General features: G+C 39.0%; 1 protein-coding gene across 3 annotated transcripts; it reads right to left on the reverse strand.

The window, feature by feature from the left end:
- Positions 1-268: 268 nt before the first annotated feature.
- Positions 269-5799, reverse strand: LOC145145132 (monothiol glutaredoxin-S15, mitochondrial-like). 3 transcript variants are annotated; one of them, XM_079074913.1, is made up of 7 exons: positions 5499-5799; positions 1706-1768; positions 1254-1370; positions 1058-1157; positions 858-924; positions 634-712; positions 269-552 (listed from the first exon to the last, which is right to left on the reverse strand). In XM_079074913.1, the coding sequence occupies exons 1-7, from the start codon at positions 5643-5645 to the stop codon at positions 508-510; spliced, it is 618 nt and encodes a 205-aa protein (XP_078931039.1). In that variant the 5' UTR covers positions 5646-5799; the 3' UTR covers positions 269-507. The 3 variants fall into 3 exon arrangements, with proteins under 3 accessions (XP_078931039.1, XP_078931041.1, XP_078931042.1); XM_079074915.1 differs by lacking the exon at positions 1706-1768 and having other exon boundaries at positions 5499-5798; XM_079074916.1 differs by lacking the exon at positions 1706-1768 and having other exon boundaries at positions 1254-1367; positions 5499-5797.
- Positions 5800-24182: the final 18383 nt, after the last annotated feature.

Consider the following 24182-nt stretch of genomic DNA (forward strand, 5'->3'; position numbering starts at 1 on the left):
ACAAATAGAAATAAAAATTCGTAAGTAGTAATTTCACCGTTCGAATGTGCAAAATTACTTTTCACCTGCAAAAATCATTAGTTTTTTGTGAAAAGAACTTTTTGTAATAGGAATATTCAAATAACATTTTTAAAAAAATAAATAATAAAAAATAAAAAACTATGCAGGTGAATAGTAATTTCGTAGGTTTAACATGCAAAAATATATGAGAAAATAACGTGCAAAATTACTTTTCACCTGCAAAAATCTTGGAAAACGCTTAAAAGGGTTTAGCCAAATTTAATAATCATAAAATAATCAACTAATTTTTATTACATCCATACAATAATACCAAACAAATAACAAGTTCAAACTTTTTAAATGCAAAATAGAACAAGAACAGTATGTTGCAGCATATCAATCTCACATATTAAACTAAAACCTCAAAAATAAGTAGTAACATGACATTATATTTTCACTCACCTTAACAAGAACAATGACTACTACTTCATAAAATTCCAAATTCCTCTATTCGGAGGGAGTTGCCTTTATCTTCTCCTTCAGTTCACCATTCTTCATAACACAAAAAAGTTTTCAAAAACACAATTATAATTGGAAAGACCAAAGATAAAAGATAAAGATGCAGAAATTTACCTGATGCATATTCAGGATAATGTCTGATCCTCCTATGAATTCTCCATTGATAAATATCTGTGGAAATGTTGGCCACATGCTGCAATGCATACACACCCAACAAAAATTAATAATGATATGGAAAAGTATGTGCCTTTTGACCCATTTGACTTGTTCACCAATTAGATGATAAATATATAAATGGTTTGAAAGTCGAAACTACCGCCTCTAATTGTGTTTGTTACCTGAAAGATTTTACAGCATTCTTAAGTTCAGGATCTTCCAATATGTTTCTAGAATGTATAGGAACACCTACAAAAATCCCCACCAGCACTTGGAATTACTAAAACACCCTCGACAATCCAAATAGAAAAAGGAGGTAAATGAAACTACCATTTTCAATTCCAAATTAACCCTTTTACTTTACAAAGATTTGAGCACTTACGATATTCACTCAACACTCTGACTGCTAATGAGCTGAATCCACAACGGGGTTGTTCTGGATCCCCTTTCATGTAAATCATCACATGGTTGTCCTTCACATCCTACATTTTGCAATTAACCGATGTAATCATAAGATCCAAAGGGCACATTTTAGTCAAAAGAGAGGTTTTTTGTTAAACTTGGCAGTAACCACCAACCTGCTCAACAATGTCTTTTAGGGTAAGTTGAGAATTTTCAAGCTTATTTGTGGGCTTGAAATCATCATGTGTATCCGGATCATTGGGTACACTAGTTGAAAATCTCAACCCATGCTGCTACAAATGGTATCAAGCATCAAGATTTTCAAATAAAAGCAATCACTTTAGCGGTAATTCAAGCAAACTCAAGCAAACCTAGTATTTACCATATTCTAATTTAACATAAATCATAGATGCTTCGAGTAATTATCTGATAAGATCAGTGATATCAATAGCGAGCATAGCGACCGCTATTGCGTTTTGCGAGGCGAGGCGTTCAAGGGTCGCTATGGGCTCAATAGCGACTGCATAGCGACGTAGCGACGTTCTTGATTTTTTTTTTTTTTTAATACAGTATTTATAGACCCGTTTTAGGGTTTTTTTTAGTTGACTAAGTCAAAGAAGGTTCATACGCTCTTCTCTCGACCCAGCCTCCCTTCCGCTTCTTCAACTATTGCCAGCTCCTTTCCTTCTTCCTGCGATTTCTCTTGCAATCAAAGATTAATAGTCTTTTTTGGTAGTATGCATGTTTTAGAACTTATTTGAGTTAATAGTCTTGGGGTTTTTAGCTTATTTATTAGTTATAATTGTTAATTAGGTGAAAGTAAAAGTAGTATAAATTTTTTAACAGGTATTCTCTAAAAATGAAATAGTCGTCGCTATTTCATCGCTATCGCGACATAGCTTATAGGTAGGTTGTCGCTATGACTTCGCTATCGCCATCGATAACACTGGATAAGATGTTTCTATACTAGTTATAACTTTATTAATGAGGCAAAACACTTGTTATGAATTGATTTAGACGGAGTAAGTTTTAACTAAAGACTAAACGTTCAAAATAGAGGTTAAAACTCTAATTTGAAATCTAAATTAGAAGGAAAGGTCATCAATTTAGACAATATACAATTATAAGTTATAACATACCAAACTACCTATGTGGTTGTAATGGTAGATTCGATTGACCTAAAGCTCTTGAATAGCATGTTCAATAACACCTTTGTCATCGTATTACATGTACTACTCTGCACCAAGTCATCAAAAAAAATCGAGGTGGTGTTTAACATAAAAAAAGAGAAATTAATCGGTTGTAACCAATGTAAGGTAAAATAACAAGATTTAACCCTAAATCCAAAGGAAATCTTAAAAATACAAGGACAACTAATAATCGACTTATGATTCTTTTTCTCTTTTTTCTTGGTGATTATTTATCTGTTCGAAATTTTGGTTTTCCTTCTTAATCTTTGAACATGAATGTGAAAAAAATAGTTGAATAAGCCATAATGGATTCGATGCAGCACAAATAATGGGTCGGATTATCGGGTAACTAAAGAGATGAATAAATTACACAAAATGGTTTAGATGGTTTGGTTTAGTCTGTTTATTTTATTCATTATTTGTTTTTTAACTTCGGACATCTTATTGTTTGTTTTTAAATTGAAACATATTTATGATTTGTTCTTGTTTTGGATTTCGTCTCTATCAGACAAAAAAAGATTATATTGCTATTTTCTATTGAAACATCAAAAACTGATGCATCAATGGTGGTGGCAAAGGGTTCATCAAATTAATGTTGATCGTTTATAGAGTGTTCATCAACTTCACAAAGGTATTGAAGCGTTAAAAACTAATGCAGTAGTGGCAACAATTCAACAAACGATTGAGCGAAACGACTAAGCTGAAGTGAAGCCCCCAACGGGACTGAGACTTACGACCAATCTGTTGACTTTAAAGACCCTATGTAAAAAGTAAAAATGGGTCCTTAAAATTTTGGATTATCAATTGATATCGACAGATACCGATGGATTTGTAACAACTTAGCAACGTTTTAACAAAGGATTAACGACGGATTAGCAACAATTTAAAATTTCGAGCGCCTTCGATTTTTGATTGACCATTTTGTCAACCGATCTGCTAATCAATTCTTGAGTTTTAATTTGTAATTCCCTAAAGTTCTACAAGTTCTAAATACTTACGTCTGAAATCTGAAGTTCGCACATGCTATTCAAAAGCTCTACAGGTGGTGGCACCTAGCAATTGCATTAAAGACCTAGATATGGCTACCAGCAAATTATATGCAAGACGAGGGTCTGGATCTTGGCAGTTATATGTATAATGCTAGTTGACTTTGTGATACTTACATAGAAGACCAGGAGGTGGCTCTTGGCACTTGTCTGTAAGACCGGGGTTTTGGCCCTGACTTGGCAAGTAAAGACCATGATACGGCTCATGACATAATGGCAATTGTCAGACTATGGTTAGCACATATTAATCTCTATTGTATGTATGATATGTAGTATTTTGGGGAACTAACTAAGCTTTGTACTTACAGTTTTATGTTCAAGTACTTTCGGCTCTAAGGAGAAGAGCCCAACGTGACTGCACTGCATCCCCCAAAGTTTCCTCATTGACTACTTACGATTTTTACTCTGATGTTTACATGATGTAATCACTTTGATTGATTTTGGAACAACTTATTTGCATAACTTATTGTTTTAAAAATAAAAGTGATTGATTTTGGAACAACTTATTTGCATAACTTATTGTTTTAAAAATAAAAACTTTACTCTGAAATTAATTTTGAGACGTTACATTTCTAGTCCAATAAGGACCAAACCAAAACAAAAACAAACCTTAAAGATGCTCCAAGTTGAAAACAAACCGTAAAAATATCTGAAGTTAAAAACAAAATAATGAATCAAATAAAAATATTAACCCAAACCATCTAGACCATTTGTGTAAATTACTCATCTTTCTAACTATCGGATAACTCGATCCACTATTTGTGTTGCGTCGAATTCATCATAGCCTATTCACCTATTCTTTTCGCATTAATGTTTAAAGATTAAAGAAGAAAAATAGAAAGGAACCGACTTTTCAATTGTTTCGAATAGATAATCACAAAGAAAAAGAGAAAAAAAATCATCAGTCGATCGTTAATCATCCTTATATCCGTAAGATTTACTTTAATTTTAGGATTAACTCTTAATCTTTTACCTTATACCGATTACAGCAGATTAATTTATCTTCTTCTATGTTTAACACCTTCTCAGTTTTTTGATTTGGTGCAAAGGCATACATGTAATACGATGGCAAGAGCATTATCGAACATGGTATTCAAAAGCCTTAGGTCAATTGAATTTATACCTACAGCCGCATTGGTATGTTATAATTGTATATCGTCTAAATTGATGACCTTACCTTCTAATTAAGACTTCAAATTAAGGTTTTAAGTTTCACTTTGAACATTCCGCCTACAGTTAAAACTCTCTCCGTCTCAGTCGATTCAGAACTGATAACAAGTGTTTTGCCTCATTCCTAAAGTTATAACTATTATAAAAACATCTTATTAGATAATTACTCAAAACATTTTTGATCTATGTCGAGTTAGAATCTGGTAATACTATGTTTGTTTGAATTTGCCAACTGATTTACAAAGTAGAGAGGTGGAAAGATTCTTCTCAAAATGATCATTTCCTAAAAATTTCTTCAAACTGTTTTACTAAACTAAATACTAGTCGTTTCATGTAATGTAGTTGCAAACTAAAGCACATGTTAGCATGTTAAACAAAGTATTATGAAAGTTGATTTATAATTAATATGTTTATCCTCAAAAGTTGTGTTTTATGGCGCCAATTAATCATTGTGGCCTTTATGCTCGGCAGATTTATGCTTAAATTATTTATTTGTAGAGCTACATTGTGACCCTTGCTTTCCTTATTTAAAGTTGGTGTGCAACATTATGTACTCTTCAGATTCACTTACTTGTAAAATATAATATGATCCTAGTGAACATACCATAGTAGAGAAAAGATATGGTTCTTAGGGAACATTACATTGTAGAGCAAGAATACAATTCTTAGCATGATTAATAGTAGAAGAGTATCCCCAAAGGAGCTAATTCATAAACTAAATTTCATGTATATGTTACAAAGTGCTAAAATTACTTCTAAAAGACCTGGCATAAGAGTAGTATGCAGTATATATATAATAAACAAGAATCTTTATGTGTAATGACATTATATATTGATGATATCAGGGATAGATAACAAATGGCTATTATTCAACACAAGGTGTTGACATTCTTTTGATGTTACTAAATTTCTGCAGTTATGATTCGAATCAATACAAGTATCTGTATCGATGAAAACAATTCGGCTTTTTTAATAGAAGACAATATCATTTGAAATAAATTATCGTTGTACTTGCCTTGGTACCGAATAGACCTGAATAGTGACGAGCGATAACAGTCGGGGATGACCGAAGAGTCGCTGGAGATAGCGAAGACCTAACGATACGATTAGGTCTGGCAACAGGTCGGAGTGCTAAGAGCTTAGCAGAGGCTCGTCTCCACATGGTTTCACCTTCACCGGAACCCTAGGTTTACTTCACCGGAACCCTAGGTTTACGGCTGTTGATCTGAATGGGCGACGGGAACTTTTCTTTTTCAGGAGGAAAAATTTCGCACAGGGTGAAAATGAAATATAAAATTGGGGGTGTGAAATAATGCCTTTATGCGAGGAGTGTGGGATGATCCTCTGCCGAGGGTGCAGGGGAGCTACATAGCCCTCTAGTTAAGCGAAGTAAACTTGTATTTTTTCAACCTAATTGGGTCTTCTCTTATAAAATCGGCCTTTTGTCTCAAAAGAAGCCCAATTGAATATTAATCCAAAAATATGTGATTGGACTAGTCAGTTTTAATTTCTCAATTGTATAGTTTAATTCTCGTCTTTTTAAAATTTTATTTTATGTAAAATTAATTTAAAACATATAAATAATAACAGCACTTAAATAATATACTAAAAATTATAACATGAGTTTTATCTTTTTTCAATATGTCAAGACTAAAAATATTAAACATGTGAAATAAGGGTTTTTTTACAAATTTATACATAATAGGCCAAAAGTATATAAAATAAAATTACAAGGAACATAATGATCTAACTACAAACATTGTTTGTAAAATAGAATTTTTCAATAAACTTCATTGTCTAGTTATATCATACATATTGAAGTTTTAATCCCTAGATATCTTCAATGGTCGTTTTGTTAAGCTTTTATTGTCCACTAACATATATTATTTTCACAAACTCTTTTTAATGGTTAACAATTTTAAATACTACATTTTTCAGAAATTCAGAAATTTATCTTTCCAAAAATAAGATTAGTTGGCATTAATACTTAAATAAGTAAAAAAGCGATAAAATATTATTCAATCTTAATATTTTTTAATCTTTGATATTTGTGTTGTTTTAAAATTTTGGATAAACACTTTTTAGTATATAAGATAAATTTCTATAAAAATATATTTTAGTTTGTATAGTTATTTAAATATATAGGGTGTGAAATGAAATATCATTAAAGCTATGGCTCAAAATAAAGACCATAAAAGAAAATTAGTAAATTGTAAACTTGATTTGGTATCCACAACTTGAGTTCATTTTTTTCATTGTCATGAACACTCTAAAATTGATATTTACATGCAGATTTTGTTCCAGTGGTATACCAAAATGTACAATTTATTAGAGACGGACTCAAGTCTCATAGTTAGATATAGATTGTACTGAATATTTATTGTTATCTATTCCTAAAATAGTGGTTGTATTTTCCTTGTAATTCTTCCTCTATATAAAGGGTTTTAATAATCAATATAGGGGATCGATTCCTTCAATCATAATCTACTTTCATGGTATCAGATCTATGATTCTGAAACCCTAACAACATCCCTTAATTTTTTTATCTGCTGCCTTTGACATTTTTTTACTCTGTCAACTCCATGGGAGATAAACCAGGATCTTCCGACTCCAAGACTCATGCTGCCTTGCACCCGGCTTACACAGTCACAAATATCCAAACCAAGGTCCGAACTCTTGACAGATCTAAAGTTACATACTCGGTTTGGACAAAATTGTTCACGCTTCACGCCATTGCATATAAAGTTGCTGATTACATCGATGACACAGAGCCACCGGAGGAGACAGATGAAGGCTACACCCAATGGAAAGAAATCAATACACTAGTTCTACAGTGGATCTATGCTACTGTTTCAGATGAGGTTCTTGGCAGAATCCTAAACATCAAAATGACCGCCCGTGCGGCTTGGCTCCGGATTCAAAAGATTTACCACAGTAATAAAGGATCAAGGGCGGCGGCCCTTGAAGGAGAGTTCTACAATCTTACCCTTAGTATATGTTCGTCTATGGACAATTATTGTCAACGACTTTCTGATCTTGTTGAACAACTCGGAGATATTGATAATCTCGTATCTGAATCTCGGCTTTTCCTTCAACTTGTTCGAGGCCTACCCCCCGAGTTCGACATCGTTGCATCCTTTATCTACCAAATCTCGGATATTAGTTGGGATACCGCACACAACATGATTCAATAAGAGCAACAACGTGTGGCTGCCCGGAAAAACCCAACTCAATCAGTTATTGTCGCCCCTCAAGACAATCGTTCTGCTGCTCCACCATACAACACTGATCCTCGTCAACACCTTATCATCACAATTCTTCTCGAGGACAGGGTGGCAGTTTTCGTGGTCGAGGCCGCTTCGGCAGAGGTCGTGGTTGCAGCTACTCGCAACAACAATGGAATGCTCCTCATCAACAATGGCAATCACACTAGTGGGGACAACAATCATGGACACCACCTCCCGCACCCTACCCGACTCAACCCACTTATTCAGCCCCATATCACTACCCCACTTACTCACCTCAACAGGGAGCTGCCTAACGATCCTCCCCATCAGCCTAATTTGCTCACTGGTCTACTCCTACTCATGAAGTTGTTCCAACAAATGATTTTAGAGGTTATAATGTTTTTAATCCCAATGATTTATCTCAGGCTCTCCAACAAGTTCATTTGAATACTCATGACCCTCAATGGTATATGGACTATGGAGCATCTTCTCATCTTACTACAAATCAAGGTAAAATCACTACACCTTTGTTTTCTTCTCCTGTTAACTCTATTTTTGTTGGAGATGGCAAGACAATTCCAATTCATGGGTCTGGCAATTCAACCCACAAATTACCAAACCAAACCTATCGCCTAAATAATATTATTTTCACACCCAACATTATCAAAAATTTATTATCCGTTTGCAAGTTTACTATTGACAATAATACATCCGTTGAATTTGATCATTTTAGCTTTTCCGTGAAGGATCTCAAGAGTGGAGCCCTCATGTCCCGCCACAATAGCTCTGGAGAACTCTACCCCTTCACATCACCATCCATCGCTTCAGCTTGTCTCTCTACTACTACTGATCAGTGGCACAACTGGCTAGGCCACCATGACGAGTCAATTTTGGATTTAGTTCGTACTCATTTTTTCAATCCATTGTAATATGGCTACGGCCAAGTATTTTTGTCACTCATGTCAACTTTCTAACACACACGTTTACCATTTTATGATTCTCACTCGGTTACCCTTGCACCTTTTGATTTAATACATTGTGATTTGTCGACTTCTCCAATTTTGAGTAAATCCGGTTACAAATACTATATGGTCTTGATCGATAATTTCACTCACTTATTTATGGGTGTACCCATTAAAATATAAATCAGAAACTTTTACCAATTTTTCCAAATTTCATCGGCTTATTTCAACCCAATTTAATCGTAATATCAAAACCTTTCAATGCGATCTAGGTAGAGAATTTGATAATCATAACTTCAAAACTTTTTCTGAAACCCACAGCCTTACCTTTCGCTTTTCTTGTACCCAAACCTCCCAACAAAATCGTTTGGCCGAACGGATGCTTCGTCGCTTAAACGACATCATCCGCACTCTTCTGACTCATGCCCATTTACCCCTTCAATTTTGGGTAGAGGCTCTACACACCGCCATTTATCTTTACAACATATTACCCACCAAACGCCTACATTTTTCCACCCCCACCTTTGCTCTATTTGGCCAACACCCTACATATGATCATCTATGTGTGTTTGGTTGCACGTGCTACCCAAACCTGTCTGCCACCCAAACAAATAAACTCCACCCTCGTTCCACCAAATGCATCTTTCTTGGGTACCCAGAAAAATTTAGGGGATACCGTTGTTACGACCCATCCTCCGACAAAGTCTATGTAACATCCCAAATTTCGAGCCCAAAAATTTCGTTTTTAATTAATTGATTTATAAAACTTCCATAAGAAAACATAGTAAAGACATATCATTTCATAAAACTATTATCTCATGTCTGAAAAACAAACCATAAATAAAACAACGTCAGAGTATAATCCCAAGAATCTCGTAATGCGGAAATCCAACGTGTGTGTGTATGATGTGCAGCTACCGCGCCGGCTCCTTCCCCTTCGCTGAAGAGGTACCTGAAACAAAACTGAAAACTGTAAGCACGAAGCTTAGTGAGTTCCCCCATCGTACCGCATACCACACAATCACATAACATACATATACTGTCAGGCATATCTGGGTGCCCGACCTACCCCTTCGGTCCTCTCGACCGGATACTGCCTAGCATATCTGGGTGCTGGCCTCCCCTTCGGTCATCTCGACCGGATACTGCCTAGCATATCTGGGTGCTGGCCTCCCCTTCGGTCCTCTCGACCGGATACTGGGGACTATTTCACTCCTCTACTACTACCACATAACATATAACACATAATCATATTCTATCTAGCATGACTGGGTATGACTACCCCCCCTTCGGCCCTATCGACCGGAAATCTTGGGGACTATCTCCACTACTGGTACTAGCATATAACATCATATCATACTAGCACATAACACATCAGGTAGTAGCAAACCTAGATGAATATCACAAAGATAATCATCTAACATACGAATCCTACTGTTGGGCCGACATTGGTGCCTTAGACCCACTTCTACTGGAAGGTAACTAACCTCGTACGGCTGACTGCTGAAATGATGATCGGGAAATGTCTAACTGCTGCTCCGGTGATCCTCCCTATAAATCCATAAAACACTTAATCAGACACTGATAACTACTCTTAGGGTAAAATGACTATTTTAGCCCTGACCAAGTCAAAGTCAAAGTCAACCTCCAGTTGACCTGACTCGTCGAGTTAGACCGCCAACTCGTCGAGTCCCTATCCTTTCATCTGACCTTCCTCAAGCTCCTACTCGTCGAGTTTGGCAACGACTCGACGAGTTCTCCTTCGAAAACATCCTCGAATGAATCTTCATCCGACTCGCCGAGTTGTATGAACAACTCGTCGAGTTCACCTTCATCCTATGAACATGTCCAGTCTGCGACTCGCCGAGTTGTATGAACAACTCGTCGAGCTCATCTTTGAACGTTGGGAGATTGCCTTGGACTCGACGAGTCTGTTCATACACTCGTCGAGTCCTATGATCCCCAGGACTATGGCTAAGTCCAATGCGTTGGGTCATTCCCCCGGACCCCTCTAAGACCACTCTAACACTCACTGTGTTCCTTCGAACCATAACAGAAAAGGGAAGTCAAGCCATGGACTCGCCGAGTCGAGAATGACCAAGTCTTATTTCTCGATTTCTGACGTACAACACTTGACCAAAAGATAGATCTAGGCTTCTAGGATCGATCTAGCACGTAAAGTTACAAACTTTACGTGCATGCATGGGACTATGAGCTCAAATGGCCCTAAATGAGACTCTTATGATGCGTGGGGCTCTCTAAGGCTCCAAAATCAGTCCCTTTCTGCCTTGTAACCCCTCAAAGACCTTGGATCTGAAGTCTTAGCCCCCAACCATGCTTGCACACATGGTTGGTCACCAAGAATGGCTCCTAAAAGCCCTAAATCACCCCAAAAAGGGATATGAGACATGAAAGAGCAAGGTATCAGCTTTATACCTCTAAATAACTGCAGAGGGTGCACAAACTCGAACTCCTCTGGCCTCCTCTTGATTCTTCAAGCCTTTCTCTTCCTTCTTATGTTCCAAAATCACCAAAAACGACCACAAAGGCCTTAGATCTTTACACAAACGATTAGGGTTTAATATGGAAAGTTCTGAGAGTAATATGGACGAAGGGAGGCTAAATGAGATGCTTAAATAGGGTGCAATCCCTTAAATTAGGGTTTTGTCCAGTCAGGGCCTACTCGTCGAGTATGGCTGCCGACTCGTCGAGTAGGTCATTAAACTCCCGGGTCCAAGTCGCTCCTACTCGTCGAGTTGGCCATCAACTTGCCGAGTTCTAGGCAAAAAAAAATGAATAATACTTGAACGAAATTCATACCAGGAACCGGGTGCTACAAATCTCCCCCGCTTATCTTAGACTTCGTCCTCGAAGTCTGCTGCTCGGTCCTGAAAAAGCTCTGGATAATGCTCCATCATCTCGTCCATCGGCTCCCACGTCCACTCCGAGCCCTTTCGGTGCTGCCACTGCACCTTTACCAGCTCCACCCTCTTGTTCCTCAGGTCCTTCGACTTCCTGTCGAGGATCGCCACTGGTCGCTCAATGTAGTTCAGGCTGTCATCAACCTGAATATCCTCCAGAGGCACCACCGCCGAATCGTCTACCAGGCATTTCCACAACTGGGAGACATGAAATGTGCTATGAATCTGACTGAGTTCGGCTGGCAGATCCAACCTATATGCCACCTTGACCACCTAGGCTACAACCCTGAAAGGTCTAATGCACCTGGGGCCCAACTTGCCCCGTTTCCTGAATCGGATGACGCCTTTCCAAGGCGACACCTTCAAGAGGACCATATCCCCGACCTGGAACTCCAGGTCTGAATGGCGCTTGTCGGCGTAAGTCTTCTGCCGACTCTGCGCAGTCTGAAGCCTGCTCCTAACTTGCTGAATCCTCTCTGTCGTCTTGAGCACCACTTCGGTGCTCCCCATGACCCTCTGGCCCACCTCACCCCAACATATCGGGGTCCTGCACTTCATCCCGTATAACATCTCAAAGGGAGGACGATCAATACTCGTGTGGTAGGTGTTGTTGTAGGAGAACTCAGCTAATGGGAGATAGGTATCCCAGCTACCACCGAAATCTAGCACACACGCCCGCAACATATATTCCAAAGTCTGGATGGTCCGCCCGCTCTGACCATCCGTCTGCGGGTGAAATACGGTGCTAAAGTGGAGACGAGTACCCAACTCGTCGTGGAATTTCTTCCAGAACCTGGAAGTAAACCGCACATCCCTGTCGGAAATCACAGAGACTGGCACTCCATGCCGAGCCACCACCTCTCGAATGTAAATGTCGGCCAGTTTCTCGGCCGATATACTCTCCTGGATCGGTATAAAATGGGCGCTCTTGGTCAACCGATCCATGATGACCCATATGGAATCCACTCCCCGCGCGGTCCTGGGAAGTTTGGTGATGAAGTCCATGGTAATATCTTCCCATTTCCACATGGGAATATCCAGTGGCTGCATCTTGCCGTGTGGCCTCTGGTACTTGGCCTTGACCTTCCTGCAGGTCAAGCACCGCTCCACATACCATGCTACGTCCCGCTTCATGCAGGGCCACCAATAGTCAAGACGAAGATCCCTATACATCTTTGTCGCTACGGGATGAATAGAAAACCTGGATTTGTGCGCCTCCTCCATCAATATCTGACGCACGCCTCCATGATAGGGGACCCACACCCTACGGTGAAGGGTCAACAACCCTCGGCTATCATAGTCGAAGGAGGAAACCTGACCCACAATACGCTCGCACTTCCAGTGTTCCTCCTTCATCGCCTCCTGTTGGGCCTCTCGGATCCGCTCCAACAGCGGAGCCACCATGGTCATCCTCATACAGATACCCCTGATCGGCGCTGCGTTGCGGCTAAGCGCGTCGGCCACAACATTGGCCTTCCCCGGATGGTAGAGGATCTCGCAATCATAATCCTTTACCACATCAAGCCACCGACGATGCCTCATATTCAGATTTGGTTGGTCCATGAGATACCTCAGGCTCTTGTGGTCCGTGTAGATGGTACAACGAACCCCATAGAGGTAATGACGCCGAATCTTGAGGGCAAAAACAACAATCCCCATCTCCAAATCATGCGTCAGATAATTCGCCTCGTGAGGCTTCAGCTGCCTCGAAGCGTAAGCAATAACATGTCCTCTCTGCATCAAAACTGCGCCCAAACCCGAGATGGACGCGTCGTAGTATACGACAAAATCCTCCATGCCCTCTGGCAGGGCTAAGATTGGCACCTCGCACAATCTCTGTCTCAATGTCTCAAATGCAGCCTGCTGCTCAGGCCCCCAACGAAAGACTACGACCTTCTTCGTTAGCCGAGTCAAGGGTACGACTATCTTGGAGAAATCCTGGATGAATCTCCGATAGTAGCCGGCTAATCCCAGGAAACTCCGAATCTCTGATGGAGACTTCGGAACCTCCCATCTCATCACGAACTCCACCTTGGCCGGGTCGACCAGAATCCCGTTCTGGTTGACAAGGTGCCCAAGAAACTGCACCTCGCGCAACCAGAACTCACACTTGGAGAACTTGGCGTACAATCTCTCCCTCCTCAGAGTATCCAGAACCTCTCGCAGATGCTCCTCATGCTGCTCCTGTGTCTTGGAGTAAACCAAAATGTCATCAATGAAAACTATCACGGACCGATCCAACATCGGTCTGCATACGCGGTTCATGAGATCCATGAACGCGGCAGGAGCATTGGTGAGCCCGAAAGGCATCACCACGAACTCATAGTGACCATAACGTGTCCGAAAGGCAGTCTTCTGTACATCCTCCTCTCTGACCCTCATCTGATGATAACCTGAACGCAAATCAATCTTGGAGAACCAAGATGCTCCCTATAGCTGGTCAAAGAGGTCATCGATCCTCGGGAGTGGGTAACGGTTCTTCACCGTTACCTTATTCAGCTCCCGATAATCTATACACATTCGATGCGACCCATCCTTCTTCTTTACAAACAAAATCGGGGCTCCCCAGGGCGAACTGCTCGGTCTAATGAATCCCTTGTCTAACAGCTCCTGCAGCTGTGTAGACAACTCCTGCATCTCAGGAGGAGCCAACCGATACGGTGCCTTCGCTATCGGAGCCGCACCAGGGACTAGGTCGATCCTGAACTCCACCTGCCTCTCCGGAGGTATCCCAGGCAACTCCTCGGGGAATACATCCGCAAACTCTCGCACTACTGGCACATCACCCACCGTCGCCCTTCCCATCTCCCGGGTGCCCATAACATAGGCGACGTATCCTGCGCAGCCCTGCTGAAGGTAGCGCCTAGCCCTCGCTGCCGAACATAAAGCTGGTCCTCGCTGTGGCCTCTCGCCCTGAATCACCAGCTCTCCCCCACTTGGGGTCCTGATCCGAACCAACTGTTTCGTATTCTAAACCCCGAAGTACTCGTGCGAGGAGTACTTTGTCCTCCGAAGCCTTATCGTCAGATGTCCGCAGACCGTCACGAAATACCACTCGTCCAGCAGACCAAGTTCGAGCACAGAGGCTATGGACGAATACAGCCCACCTATCACTATTCAGTGTATACGCGAGGGTGGTATATGATTATGATTACGCAGATTTAGTATGTGTGTTTCCGCCCTATCTCCTGTTCCTTATTTGGTTATGGACCTGGGGCAGAGTCACACATCTGACCGTCTTACTAATCCTAATTATATACGACTTGTATACACGAGGTAATGATAGACGGACCAAGTATGAATCCTATCATGAACAGAAGGGCAAAGTGGCCAGGTCTACGAGTAGGTATTCTGCCAATCAGAGGAGCGCAACCCCAGTAGTACGGCTAAGAAAGCAAATTTCGGGACGAAATTCCATCTAACGGGGGGGATGATGTGACAACCCGAAAATTTTTTATTTTAAAAGCCCAGTCAATCAACTCAAATGAGTGTCAAACTCACTGGTAATGAGTTCTAGCCTAGTTAAAGGTCATTCTAAGGAGTTTAAGCCAAAGTACACTTAAGGAATGAGTGTTAGAATGTACCTGCTAGAGACACTGTCCAAGAAATCAAACCTTAACCTCGTCAAAGAGAGTTCACGGCCACAAGACCAATGAGTTTACGGCCGTAAACTCATGTGGCCGTAAACTCTAGTGTATATATATGGTCCTTGGTCATTTCTAGCCATTCTTTCACTTTCACCTCAAGAACACTTGAGTTCTCTCTCAAGTATCATCCCGAGTTTCATCTTTGATCTTCAAAAATCATAAGTGTTCTTTCTCTAGTTTGTTGTTAATCCTTCTTAACTAGCTTCATCCTCACGATTCATCCATGGAAATCATGTTTTCTTAGATCTTCAAGTTTCACCAAGAACACCAAGAACACACACTAGTGTTCTTGGCCAAAATCGACCATTTCAAGCTTCTAGATCGTAAGTACTCTTCCCTATACTTCATATCTACTTAGAAGCCTTGAATCACACCCTTGAAACATGCATTTCCCAAGAACATCTTGAGTTTACGGCCCAAGATCTCCCTAGGCTGTAAACTCAATGGTATGACATGTAAGGGCCATAAACCCTCCTAGATGCAAAGCTAGTGACCCATAACCCTTCCTTGATGATTGTAGGACCTTAAACCACACTCACTTCATAATGTCCATGAGTTTACGGCCATAAGCTCCTTGCTTGGCCGTAAAGTCATCAAAAGCCTCAATAGAAGTGGTCTTTCTCATACTTGTGTAGAGCAAAAGTCCCTAAAGCTTCCCTAGCATTCAAACCCACATTTAGGCATGTTTGACCATGAGTTTACGGCCATAAACTCCCTTGGGCCGTAAACCCATGGTAGTAAACTCAAGTTAGTGCCATTCCACTTCCCTTTTATGAATCACATGTGATTCCAACACTTGAACAAAGTGTTTCCTAGTCCCGGAAGGTGTTTCCTTTCATATAGTTGCTTATAAACACTATATTCATGCCAATATATGTCATTTAGGACTTATTGTGTCTCGACACTTCATTCGTGGAACTTCTCATCCTTACACGCATACCCGTTTGAATCACCCACATCAGGTGAGTTCATACCCCGTAATGAATCTTTTAACCGTTTTAAATGTTTTAAGGGGGGAATACAAGTTGAACACAATGATAATTGTGTAATTGTTTGTAATAAACATCTTTCAAAATGTTACTTATGTCATTTATAAGTTGTCAAAACCTTTCAAAAACTCTTTTAAAAGTTATGTTACTTTATAGTTTAACAAAACTCCGTTTTTAAAGGTATCAACATAACTTCGTAGAAAATGAGTCTTTTCAACAACAGTACAAGTAAATTACTAGTAAACTATAAGGGGTATAGTTTAGGGGTTCAGTTCATGCTAGATACAAGAGTAGACACTATTATGAGAAACAAACAATAACATACAGAGAGAATACTATGATGAGAAACAAACAATACCATACAGAACAAACAAACTAGGTTGCTATAGCATGAGAACATACAGGATCTAATTATACCAATGAATCACTAACTCATTGTTTTAAACAAAAGGTGATAGTTATATTGGGTATACATGATCATATAACTTAAATGTGAATTACACGGCTTGCAAGAATTTGCAGAGGTCGCGTTTAGTTCCCTTAATCTCTAGACAAAGAGAGCGTTTAGTAGGGGTACTAGCCTTCACATTATGACCATAATAAAATAAACATGTTTTAGGTCATCAGTACATCCGCATGTCATTATAAACGACAACTGTGTACTTACATTTCCCATTACTTTCATAAAGTGACAGTACCACTTGAAAGACAAATGAAAACTATTTTTGAGTTAATATAGTTATAAACTAGGGAAAACTTACATTTTTACAAACGACAAACAGAACAGTCGAGTCTAACACATAACAATATATGCCTTGGTAGAAGGATACGTTTATCAGAAAGGACCATAATGCTAACCTTATGATTCCTTAATGTATACATCATAGGATATATATATACCAATAGGATCCGACAGGTAATAGGATGTGTGCTCTCCGCTTCATTTCCTGTTCCTTGTTTGGTTGTGGGCTTGGAACGAATTCACCCAATCTATTTTCTATTCGATTCTAGATATATATATGCTTAGTATACATTAAGACATCATAAGGGTACCAGGTATGGGTCAAGTCATAAGACACAGAGTCAATGCACAGTTTTCTAGTACAAAACATACTTTCCAAATCAGAACTTTTGGTATACAAAACTAGAAACTTCCTAGTAAAGGGTTTAATCCATTTTATTAAACCAGTATAAACTTAAAGGACCTTAGGTGATTAACTCTATAATACTTTAGTTTATACATCATGGATATATATAATTAATACCCAATAGGTAGTTGAATGTGTGCCTTTCCGCCTTACTTCCTGTTCCTTGTTTGGTTGTGGGCTTAGGGCATATTCACCCAGTTAACTTTCTATCCGATATTAGATCATATATATCCAGTATAAACTAAGTTATTATAAAAGTAGTCACTGTGGTCACCATTTTATTATAAGAAATAAGGGTTTTCTTAAAGGATCTTTTCATCAAATATAAAGGAACCATTACAACTAACTCCATGAGTAACAAGTGAATACACTAGGGTTATATACAACAATGATCTAACAACCAATAGGGTGTGTGCTCTCCGCCTTAATTCCTGTTCCTTGTTTGGTTGTAGGATTGGGGCAGATGCGCACAGTCGATTGTTTGTTTACTCTGAGTTTTATATAACTTGTATCCATTTAGTACTCATAGAAAGGGTTGTAGAGTCATTTTTACTTATCTTTCATTAAAGTAGGAAATATAGGATTTTCTAGAGGAACATGCGAACTTTTCTAAACAGAACTTACAACTTACTACATTTTACAACTACATTTTCAACAACATTTTAAAACTTAAACATCACTAAAATCTTATGAATTCACCAGCTTAATTGCTGATCAACTCTTTCAAATAACTTGTATTCTCAGGAGCCGATTAGACAGGTACTCGTGCCGGGAATTCAGTAGATGGAGCTGTATAGCTACAAGTCTTGTTTTGTTATTTGCTTATGAATTCTATGTTTTGTGAACACACACATTGTAAACACTTTCTTTCTAAATGAAATGGTTGTTCATTACTTGCTTACTATATACATATCTTGTGATACTAAACATGACGTCCTCCACCCCTGAACGTTTCCGCCGTTCCGGTTTTGGGGTGTGACAGATTGGTATCAGAGCATTGTTTATAGTGAACTAAGTATATCAACCGATAAAAGATATACAACTATAAATACAATGGGGCTTAAGTGCTCTGGATAATGATATATTTTAAGAGTATAACGATAAGTTATAAAAATATACCTAATTGCTTATACATGTACATATTAGAATAAGTATCACGAGAAGAACAGAACTAAAGTATTTAAAGGTTGAACATTGTCGTCAACCTGAACAGTTATGTAATCATAGCTGGGATCAATATAGTCTGATCAACTATATTCATTCGAGATGTGACCGACATGTGTTTGGGAATGATGTGGTGTTGCAACAGTCTTAAAACTTACCTGAACACCAGTTAAGAGAATACTATAACAAGTACATTAGATTTAGAATACTATAGGAGTATTCTATGTTACTATAACGCGATAACAAGTTTGAAACATACCAAGAAGATTACATTTAAAATACTATAGGAGTATTTTAGGCTCTATATAAACAACTTACCTGATAACATAAAAGACCCTTGCGGATAGGTCTATGATTTCACAATGTATCCTTCCAAGGTTATATATAATTGAGAATTTATAGACTTAGAATTTGTGATCTACGCTTCACTACCTGTTCCTTGTTTGGTTGTGGTTTTGGAGTAGGATCACTTATTCGAAGGTCTATTTAATATTGAATTATATACAACTTGTATACATTGTGAAATTATAGGAGGACTCTATAAAATCACCCCATAATGTTTCACTTAATCTCATAGATTCTTTAGTCACATCCATTCTCGCACGACGAACCCAGATAGATGTAACCACTTCCTCATAGTAGACAACATAAGAGTTCAGGAGGAACAAGAACAAGTTCACGAGAAACTTTCAAAGAGGGATCAACAGAAGTAACGAAAACGTCTTACACGTCACACTAATTAAATAATAATCTTGTTAACTTAATGAGCGAGTGGAAACACTGCTCACATTATATGTTAAGATTATTTTCTTACATGCAGCTGGTAACAGTTATTCAGGCAACATATATTCATTCGAGGATAGCCATTTTCAAATTCATAGAGTTTATTAGGTATAGACTCTTTTATGAATTGTTTCTAGAACCATGTGGAAGTCAGGACCCGATACACCCAGAACTAGGATAACCTTGTCTTTTCAGCTTTCGGCTTGTGTCCATTGCTTTAGACTTATTCTGTCTCATCTTTGTATTCTTTTAGCAAAGATGCCTCCTCGCAGATCAAACAGACGCACTACTCCGATAACTCCAACGCCACCTCCTTCGCAAATCGATATGGCAGCTATAAACGCTGCAGTGGCTGCGGCTGTGGCAACAGCCATGGCTCAATATCATCCTACCAATACCAGCGGAGGTGGAACACCTACTGATTCTGCACAAGGTGAGGTCCCCGTGCGCTTGAGAGAGTTCTCCTACAAGGACTTCACCAAATGCCAGCCATTGTCCTTTAATGGGACTGGCGGAGTCATCGCTCTGATGCGATGGTTCGAGAAAACAGAGTCGATCTTCGAAATCTGTTTATGCCCAGAAGAGAGCAAAGTGAAGTTTGCTGCATGCACCTTCTCTGGAAAGGCCCTAACATGGTGGAACAGCCATGTTAAGTCACTGACCCTACCAGTGGCTAACTCAGTAGGTTGGGAAAACCTAAAAGAGTTAATGCGGGAGGAATACTGCCCGTTAGGAGAAATTCAAAAGCTGGAACAAGAGCTGTGGGAGCTCACTATGGTCGGCTCAGACATATTGACCTACACTGACCGGTTCAGTGACCTAGCAGCTCTATGTCCCGGGATGGTTACCCCGGAGAGCAAGAAGATAGAAAGATACATTTGGGGTCTGACTGCTCCGACCCAAGGAAATGTGTTGTCTTCTAACCCAGCCACATTCGATAGTGCTAAACGCCTGGCTCAACGACTCATCGACCACAGAGTCCGCCATGGGGTAAAAGTCCCTATTCCCGAACCATCAAGGGAAGAGGACTATAATCAGAAGTCGGGGAACAAGAGGAAGAAGAGGCGAACAACACAGGACACCCCGCAAGGACAACAAGCGAGTACTATGTACGCCGCTACAACACCTACTGCTCCAGCACCTGTTAATCGATATGTTGGAACCCTCCTAAAGTGTGGAAAGTGCAACTATCACCACACCAGAGTATGCCGGGAAATACAGTGTCTGAACTGCCACAGAAAGGGACACACAGTCCGTTTCTGCAGGGCACCGGCTCAACCGATCTCCCAAGTTCTCGGAGCTGAAAAAGACCAAGCCTGTTATGGCTGTGGTGAGACTGGACACTATCAAAGGGACTGCCCGATAATAAAGAACTCAGGTGCGGATGGACGCATTATGATGATCACCGCAGGAGAATCAAAGCACTTTCATTTGTATGTATGCGCACATAGCGGTACGATACGTAGGAGTGTTAACATCAGAAAGAGAAAACAGGAAACACTGGAACATTTACAAAGAGTACATTATCGAACACACTAGGAATACATCATCGTATAACAGACGTTTCTTTCAAATTGGCCAAAACTTTGTTCAGTAAAGAGTCTGTTACTATCGTTCGTCAAGAGTTGGCGTGGTCCTCACCATACTGAGTTCATATGTTTCTATCGCCTCGATCGGCAAGTTCTCGAAACTTTCGTCATTTGTAACGACAGTCCGACCTAAACCTCAGTTTTATCTTTCGTATTCTAAACCCCGAAGTACTCGTGCGAGGAGTACTTTGTCCTCCGAAGCCTTATCGTCAGATGTCCGCAGACCGTCACGAAATACCACTCGTCCAGCAGACCAAGTTCGAGCACAGAGGCTATGGACGAATACAGCCCACCTATCACTACTTAGTGTATACGCGAGGGTGGTATATGATTATGATTACGCAGATTTAGTATGTGTGTTTCCGCCCTATCTCCTGTTCCTTGTTTGGTTATGGACCTGGGGCAGATTCGCACATCCGACCGTCTTACTAATCCTAATTATATACGACTTGTATACACGAGGTAATGATAGATGGACCAAGTATGAATCCTATCATGAACAGAAGGGCAAAGTGGCCAGGTCTACGAGTAGGTATTCTGCCAATCAGAGGAGCGCAACCCCAGTAGTACGGCTAAGAAAGCAAATTTCGGGACGAAATTCCATCTAACGGGGGGATGATGTGACAACCCGAAAATTTTTTATTTTAAAAGCCCAGTCAATCAACTCAAATGAGTGTCAAACTCACTGGTAATGAGTTCTAGCCTAGTTAAAGGTCATTCTAAGGAGTTTAAGCCAAAGTACACTTAAGGAATGAGTGTTAGAATGTACCTGCTAGAGACACTGTCCAAGAAATCAAACCTTAACCTCATCAAAGAGAGTTCACGGCTACAAGACCAATGAGTTTACGGCCGTAAACTCATGTGGCCGTAAACTCTAGTGTATATATATGGTCCTTGGTCATTTCTAGCCATTCTTTCACTTTCACCTCAAGAACACTTGAGTTATCTCTCAAGTATCATCCCGAGTTTCATCTTTGATCTTCAAAAATCGTAAGTGTTCTTTCTCTAGTTTGTTGTTAATCCTTCTTAACTAGCTTCATCCTCATGATTCATCCATGGAAATCATGTTTTCTTAGATCTTCAAGTTTCACCAAGAACACCAAGAACACACACTAGTGTTCTTGGCCAAAATCAACCATTTCAAGCTTCTAGATCGTAAGTACTCTTCCCTATACTTCATATCTACTTAGAAGCCTTGAATCACACCCTTGAAACTGTTGGATTAACATCTAAGTCCATAACTATATTTGGTATGTACTTGACCCGACCCAGCATGGTCCATTTGGGTTGCACTTCACCGGCACAATTTATATGGATAGTCTTTTGAGAATAGTACATTTATGATTTATATTAATATATTATAAGTTCTAATATATTAATATGGAATCATATTATTTAATTAGTATTGATCAATAATTAATTTAGAATTAATTAAGTGATCAAAAAGAACTAATTAAATATGGACTCTTATATATATGGAATGGGCCAAGTTCATTTAGGTTGGACTAAGCTTTCATGGATGGTCCATGGAGCTTTTAACCCATGGATCCTATGTAAATGAAAGGTCATGGGTATTAGGGTTTACATGGATGTAACCCTAATCCTCCATAATATATAAAGGGGTCCTTGGCTCACAAAATTGGCACAAGTGTGTGAAAATAAGAGTGAGCCGATTTTAGTGTGCATACATATTCTCTCAAGTTCTTCCAAGGTGTTTTGGTGATTTGTGATTCCATTTGAGGCTTCCACACTATTGGGGCTAAGCTCTTAAAGCTTGAAGACATCAAGCTACATCAAAAGGTATGTCATCTAACTAGAACTTTGTAGTATAGGTGCTTCATAATATGCTAGTTAGGATGAAACCTTGGAATAGTTAATATTTGCATGTATAATAGAGAAAACATAGATCCAAGGTTTATAGGGTTGCATGTACACCATAGGAGTGTTAGAATGCTCAAAACCCAACAGTGGTATCAGAGCCATGGGTTGTTTTCTGTTATATTGATGCAAATGTTTTATTTTCAAGTTGAAAAAAAGGAAAAAAAAACATGACGTTTGTCAAATTTTAAGATAATTACTTGTTTTGTGAAAAACGAATTATTTGTAAAATTTGAATCATTTGTTATATGAGTTGAATTAGGTCAAATTTAGTAAAAGATAAAATGATATGATTATTTTATTAGTTTTAAAAGTTTGATCTAAATGTTTTAAGGAGTTACATATTTTGTCATAAAATTTTGGAGCTCAAAAGTTTTTTTTTAAAGTTGTGATCTTAAGGGTTTTTGAAACTTCCATAAGTTATGGATATGAAAGTTTTTTTTTAAAAAAAAAAAAAAATTGATTCAAAGTTTTTATGGAGTTACAAAATTTGGTGTTAATGTTTTAAAGAATTCCATAACTTGTTCTTAAGTTATGGAACATGGAAAGTTTCATCATAAAACACCATTAATTCCATAAGTTATGGAATCCAAAGGTTTTCAAGAATTACAAAACTTGCCCTCAAGTTTTGGAATTTGAGAAAAGTTTTTTATGAAAAAAAGAATTGAATTCTAAAACTCTTGGGTTCATAACTTAAACAATTAATTAAATGGTTTTAATTTTGAGTTTAATAATTGGAATTATGATGTTTTGTTGAATAGTTCAAATTAACTCTTATGGACTTTATTAATAGTTAATTAAAGCGTTTAATTAAAAGAGTATTATTAAATCCATAAATATATGGTTTGAGTTTAATTAAATTAAAAGTCTAGTTTAATGAATAGATTAAACCACCAAGTATTTTAAATGTCTAAAATACACCCTTATACTATTATAATATTAAAAGTTTAATATATTATATGTATAAGAGCAAGTCGTCTTACCATTAGTAGGCCTCATTCACGAAGCCGGTCTATAAGTGGGGTATAAGGTTACTGCCTATAAAATGGCAGTTTAATGGGTGTCCACTCTCACTCACCGCTTCCTTGACCGGTGGAGGGTCGTTAGCCGAACAGGTAGGACAAGGACTATAATTCTCCATTCATTATAAGTATAATGATAAATACTAAGTAACTAAACACTTATAAATTCCCAATCTTAGTTACTTAGGAAAATGTGAATAAGGTGCTAATCCATGAAATTACACTTTGCACTTTGTTTAAGCTGTTAGTGGAGCGTGTGTGGTTAACCGGCACACTAACCTGGACTTAACAAGGTAGGCAAATGGTAACTTAATGTTTATCATAGTATCGTTGGAGCGTGTGTGGTTAACCGGCACATCGATTGAGGGG

This window comes from Lactuca virosa, chromosome 1 (genome assembly GCF_052849685.1).
Source record: "Lactuca virosa cultivar CGN04683 chromosome 1, Lactuca_virosa_CGN04683_v6, whole genome shotgun sequence".
NCBI lineage: Eukaryota > Viridiplantae > Streptophyta > Magnoliopsida > Asterales > Asteraceae > Lactuca > Lactuca virosa.

Excerpts from the sequence above, each read along its gene's own strand:
- LOC145145132 (XM_079074913.1), bottom strand. The coding sequence starts at position 5,645 with ATGTGGAGACGAGCCTCTGCTAAGCTCTTAGCACTCCGACCTGTTGCC. Across the intron at positions 1,158-1,253 it reads TAAAAGACATTGTTGAGCAG|GATGTGAAGGACAACCATGT; the intron begins GTTGGTGGTTAC and ends TGCAAAATGTAG. Across the intron at positions 925-1,057 it reads CAGAGTGTTGAGTGAATATC|GTGTTCCTATACATTCTAGA; the intron begins GTAAGTGCTCAA and ends GGATTTTTGTAG.